Genomic DNA, 5,895 nt, shown 5'->3' with positions numbered 1-5,895 from the left:
ATCATCCCTGTTTTCTTACCTTACATGTTATAAGGTAACCCCAAATTTATTGTTTTGTTAGAATACATTGTTCTCACCACGAGATTCATCTACCTTACTCACCCATTCACTTTGCATTGCTTATTATTGTTGTTTTGAAGTGCTTTTTCATTGTTTTGTTTAACGTAAGATTAAAGTTTTGTTTATAACATAGTTTATTGTTCCTGTCCTCCAATTATCCTGCTATTGGTGCTTCTGTTGTCTGCAACCAGCTTTAAAGAAGATACATTTGATCATAATCAACAATCTTATACACTCGTAATAAGAAACAAGTGAATTTGGAAGTCTACCCATATGACTTCTATTTTGTTGTGTGAAGAGAACTACCGCCCATTGTAAAGGGGTAATTGTTTGCACAGTGGTTCGTCACATAATAGTTGGGGGGCCTGTCCGGGATATGATGTGCGATATGATTCATCAAATTTATATCAAGTGATTGAATCGTGAAAAAACAGTTCCAGTGATTATGAACAGTATCGAGTGTTGTGTTGTGGCGTACCAAGGATAAAGGACGACAGTAATAATTCCAAGGTAAGGTAGATGTCTCGTCTCTCTCTCATTAGACATTTATGTATAATATATGTCTGGGTAGTCATTTGGTTGTAAGAGGAACAAGTCACGCTTAATATAGTTAAGACTTAGGTATGCTGATTGTCCAGCTTCTAAAACCACCCTTATTAATTGAAGATACCCCCAGTAGGTAGCTTTTTAAAGTTTCGCCTACTCAAATCTCGTATCCCAGAGATTTCTCATAAAAAAAAAAAGTCTGAAGCCCTAAGATTTTGCCATTTCTTAAAATCGCCATTCAAAAGTGATATTTAGGAAATAAGTCAAATTTCATTATATGTGATTTATTAAATTAAGTTTCATTATAATATGTGAAATTTCCTCCATCTCTATTTCATTATAAAGTGATTTATTTTGTTATATAAATTTCTTAAGTGAATTTAGCCAATTTCCATTTCGGAGATTTTCGTAATTCCAATCGTTATCTCTAGTCAGGAAATAACTTATATATTGTTTGGTATTAAAAGTACTATTTTGGTGTACAAATAACATTTACGTATCGGTAAATGAATATTTAAATACTTGTGTTAAATTACTCCTGTTATATCTATAAAGCGCATAGTAAGTATTTTGTCCAGTTTGCGCATTATTCTGATAATCAATTACTTTAAACTAGGTGTTGACTATTAACTAGATTCTTTATCATAACGAGAATAATATAGTATTTATATAAATTAAAATGTAACATTGAAAAGTTATCGTATTAAGCTGGTATAAATTAAAATGAAATGTAAACTAGAACGTGCTAATTAGGTATGTTTAAAGTAAAAAAACCTTTGCGTTTTAAAGCCTTGTTTACCGATTCGGTAAAATTGTTGTAAAAGTTTGTGATGTTAAGCGTGTCGTTTGAGTAATTATGAAGTAGTTAGCCGCGTGCTCAAGATCTCTAGCATAAAAAAATTGTTCAGTCGTTAACTGTGAATAAAAGTTTTATAGTATTATCGTAAGTTTCGCGAGACTTAATTTTGTATTTAAGCTATTTTTGTGTAAGGTGATCTAATCATATAATTTTGTAATTTTGTGATCTCTCGATCTTGTAATTTTGTGATCGCTATTTTGTATTTCTGTGATCGAAAGATTGTTATTTTGCGATCGTATGATCTTATACTTATTCTTATAAAGTTTGGATATTTATTTTAGTTTGTACTTATCTTGCGCCACAGGCGACATTCAAAATGCCTTTCAACTTGCAACAATTTATTGTAATCACCACGGGATCATGTGGAATCTCTCACAGTTGCCACAAAAACTGACCTAAAGAATCTAGCTCGCCATTATGATGTACAGGTTCCTACAACTGCCGTAAAATGTGTAATTCTCAGGTCATATTTTGAACTTCCTTGTAGATGAAGATATTGTTCCAGAAGAAGAATTGGCTGACGTTCGAGCTCTAACCGTTACCAATCCAAATGGTGACTTGCATAAACTAAGTCTACAGCTGGAGTTGGAAAGATGAAGATGCAAGCCGCAACTGCAGCGGCAACTGCTGCAACTGCCGCCGCTGAGGTAGAAGAAAGGAAAGCCGCTGCTGCTGAGAGAGCTGCAACTGCCGCAACTCTGGTAGAACGAGAGAAAGCTGCCACAGAACGAGAAAGAGCCGCTGCTGCTGAACGAGCCGCAACTGCCGCCGCTGAGTTAGAAGAGAGGAAAGCCGCTGCTGCTGAGCGCACGGCTGCTGCTGCTGCTTCCCTAGAACGTATCAAGGTGGAAACTGCTTTGGAGCAACAAGAAAAAGCAAGTGAACAGAAAAACAACGCTCTCCGTGTTAGGCTGCAGATTGAGAGAGAAGCGGCCACAGTAACAGAACGGGATCTGGCATTTATAAGACTGAAAGAAAAGGAAGAAGGTAAGCTAATTCCCGAACCCTTTGATGTGGGCAAGGTTCAGAAATTGCTGCCCACATTTGAAGAACGGGAACCTGATAACTACTTTTCTGTTTTCGAAGACACAGCCAAGAATCTCAATTGGCCTCAGGACAAATGGTATTTGATCATCCGGAACTCATTTAAAGGTAAAGCATTATCTGTATGTGCCACTATGTTAGAGGAACATGATTATTTCATAATTAAAAAGACAATCCTTGATGCTTATTCTATTACTGCGGAAGGTTATAGGCAAATATTTCGTAATAGTCAGAAGCAAGTTCAGCAGACCTTTTTAGAATTTATGAATGGAAAGATTAAACAGTTTCAGAAGTGGGTAGACAAAGTAGATGTCAAAACTTTCGAGCAGTTGAAAGATTTAATAGTAATGGAGGAGTTCTTAAGGAAAATACCAGGTAGCATTAATGTGTATCTAAGAGAGCAGAATGAATCTGACCCTAAGAAAGCCGCTTTAAAGGCAGATGACTATGCTCTTATTCATAAAGTAGGTAAAACCCCATATAGAGAAATTAGACCTAAGGAAACTTGTACATACTGCAAACAAGAAGGACATCATATTCAGAATGTCCTGATCCACATTGTGCAGCTTCATACTTAAAGAGAAAACCTAATCCCCCTCAATTCTCTCCTAAGCAAATGAATCTGCCCAAACAGGAACCAAAACCTAAGGTGGAGAAGAAAAAGACCTTCCATTGTGCATCACACGAGTCCCAAGCGTTTGCACCCTTCACTTGCTCAGGCAAAATAAATGGTAAACCTGTAACCATACTCAGAGACACTGGATCCTCTCAAACGATAGTCTCTCCTAAAGTAATACGACCTAAAGGTGAAACTCACAGGTATGTTGCAGTTAATGACCTAACCAGTAAGTCTATGTTACCTCTCATTAATGTAAACCTTCATTGTCCTTATTTCTCTGGAACTACTGATGTAGCTGTAAATTCAGAACTGTTACCATGCAAGAATGTAGATGTAATCCTGGGTAATGACATAGCTAACTCTGTTGTCTTAACAAACTTAATAGCAGTATCTCCAGGAGATGTTGTACAGGAGGAATGCTTAGCAGTGACACGAAGCAGTAAAAAGGACACCACTACTGAATCATCATCAAACCCGTTGCCAGTCTCTGAACCTATGGATTTCAACGAGTTGATGAGTACATATAAGATCCAGCCTGATTCCTTTAGCTATCAACAAAGGAAAGATGTCACTCTACAGCAGTGTTTCAACCAAGTGAAACCAAAGGATACCAACAAGTGTTCTTATTTTTATATTAATAATGATGTACTAATGAGAAAATTCAGGTCCAGCAAGAACAGTCATCTAGAAACCTGGAAGGATCCATTCCAGGTAGTTGTTCCTAAGGATATAAGACCTCTGATCCTAGAATTGTCTCACTCTGCTGACTCTCATCTTGGTATCACTAAAACATATGAACGCATCAGTCAAGACTTTTATTGGCCAAACATGAAGAATGACATTAAAGAGTACGTAAAAACATGTACAACATGTCAAAAAGTAAGTAGTCCTAATGTAAAAGTACCAGTTGCACCATTAAAACCTATACTTGTGCCTAAAGAACCTTTCAGTAAGATCATAGTAGATTGTGTAGGCCCTTTGCCTAAGACAAAAAGGGGACATGAATACTTGCTTACGGCCTTATGCCCAACTACCCGTTATCCATTTGCAGTACCTTTAAGAAACATTTCAGCCAAGAACATCCTAAAGTCACTAGTGTCCATATTTACTGTTGTAGGATTTCCAACTGAACTACAATGTGATCAAGGAACCAATTTCATGAGTCATGCTTTTAAAACAGCTATGAAAGATTACCATATAACCCAAGTCTCATCCTCAGCTTACCATCCACAGACCAATGGAGCATTAGAACGCACTCACCAGACCATTAAAAATCTTCTCCGGAAATACATCCATAGTTCAGGTAACGAGTGGGATTGCGATTTGGAACTGATCATGTACGTCATACGAGGAGTTCGAAATCAGTCTACTGGTATGTCACCTTTTGAACTACTCTTCGGTCGACGGCCACGAACTATCCTCAGTTCAGTCAAAGAACGCATCCTGAAGTTGGGAGATAATGAGGTACCTCTTTCCCAATATATTTCAGAACTCAACAAGAAACTTTCAGATCTTCACTCCATTGCCAAAACTAACTTGATAACAGCTCAAGAGAAGATGAAGATTAACTATGATAAAAAGGCTAAAACCAGAAGTTTCAAAGTAGGAGATGCAGTGCTGCTATACCATCCGCTTGCAGGCTCTCCCCTACGAGAGAAATACCAGGGACCTTATACCATCACTCAACGTATCTCGCCAACCAACTATATAATCGCCACTCCAGATAAGCGTAAGTCTACTCAATTAGTCCACATAAACCTCTTAAAGGCCTATTTGTCTCCCTCAACAGCTGAAAGTAAAACGGTAATGATTACTAGTGCCATACCATACATAGATTGTCCTATGGATCAATTTACAGATGATCCAATAACTGCATCTTGGCAGGATTCTCAAAACTCGAAGATCTTGGAAAACTTATCAGACTATCTACAACCCTTATATGCATCAAAATGTAAATCTTTAGTAGCTTTATTCCATGAATTTCCTAGTATAACTTCAGATAAACCAGGCAGATGCACCATGCTAGATCATGACATCAAACTACAACCAGGTGCTGCACCCATTAAACAAGCTTTTTATCGAACATCACAGAAGAAATTGGGTATCATGAAAGAAGAAGTGAGCTACTTGATAAGAGAAGGATTGGCAGAACCCAGTGCGTCACCATGGGCTTCCCCATGTCTCCTAGTAGGAAAGAAAAATGGTAAATTTCGTCTTTGTACCGATTACAGGAAAATTAATAATTTAACAATTAAAGATTCGTATCCTCTACCAAGAATACAAGATATCATTGACCAAGTAAGTAATTCAACCTACTTAACCCAAATAGATTTGCTGAAGGGTTATTACCAAATTAAATTAACAGAAACGGCAAAGGAAATTTCTTCATTTATCACTCCATTAGGACTATTTAGTTATAATGTAATGCCATTCGGATTAGCCAACGCACCTGCCACCTTCCAAAGAGTAATGTCTTTAATTTTACAGGACTTGGAAAAAGTATTTGTATATTTAGATGACATCATTATTGCCTCTGACACCTGGGTAAACCATATTCAAAAGATAAAGAAGTTTTCTCAAGGTTGAAACAACATGGATTAACGATCAACTTAGCAAAAAGTAATTTTTGCAAAGGTCAGGTATCTTACCTTGGTCATCGAGTTGGCAGTGGTAAAGTATTACCCCATGATGCAAATATTAACGCCATAACTTCTTATCCTGTTCCAACTACCAAACAGGAATTAAAAAGATTTCTAGGTATGGTAGG

The 5,895-nt window shown here is 37.1% G+C and overlaps 1 protein-coding gene across 1 annotated transcript in view; it reads left to right on the top strand.

Annotated features, from left to right (window-relative positions):
* The first annotated feature begins 3,125 nt into the window (after positions 1–3,125).
* LOC137618114 (uncharacterized) overlaps positions 3,126–5,895 on the top strand; it is a 3,350-nt gene continuing 580 nt past the window's right edge. The window contains exons 1-2 of the mRNA XM_068348115.1: positions 3,126–4,007; positions 4,362–5,895. The exon at positions 4,362–5,895 is cut by the window's right edge and continues 580 nt beyond it. Of these exons, the coding sequence (XP_068204216.1) occupies positions 3,126–4,007; positions 4,362–5,714 (2,235 nt within the window). The 3' untranslated portion in view covers positions 5,715–5,895. The remainder of the gene's footprint in view (positions 4,008–4,361) is intronic.

The sequence above is a fragment of the Palaemon carinicauda genome, chromosome 24 (assembly GCF_036898095.1).
Source record: "Palaemon carinicauda isolate YSFRI2023 chromosome 24, ASM3689809v2, whole genome shotgun sequence".
In the NCBI taxonomy this organism is placed as follows: Eukaryota; Metazoa; Arthropoda; class Malacostraca; order Decapoda; family Palaemonidae; genus Palaemon; species Palaemon carinicauda.
This window is presented reverse-complemented; position numbering and strand designations above follow the sequence as displayed.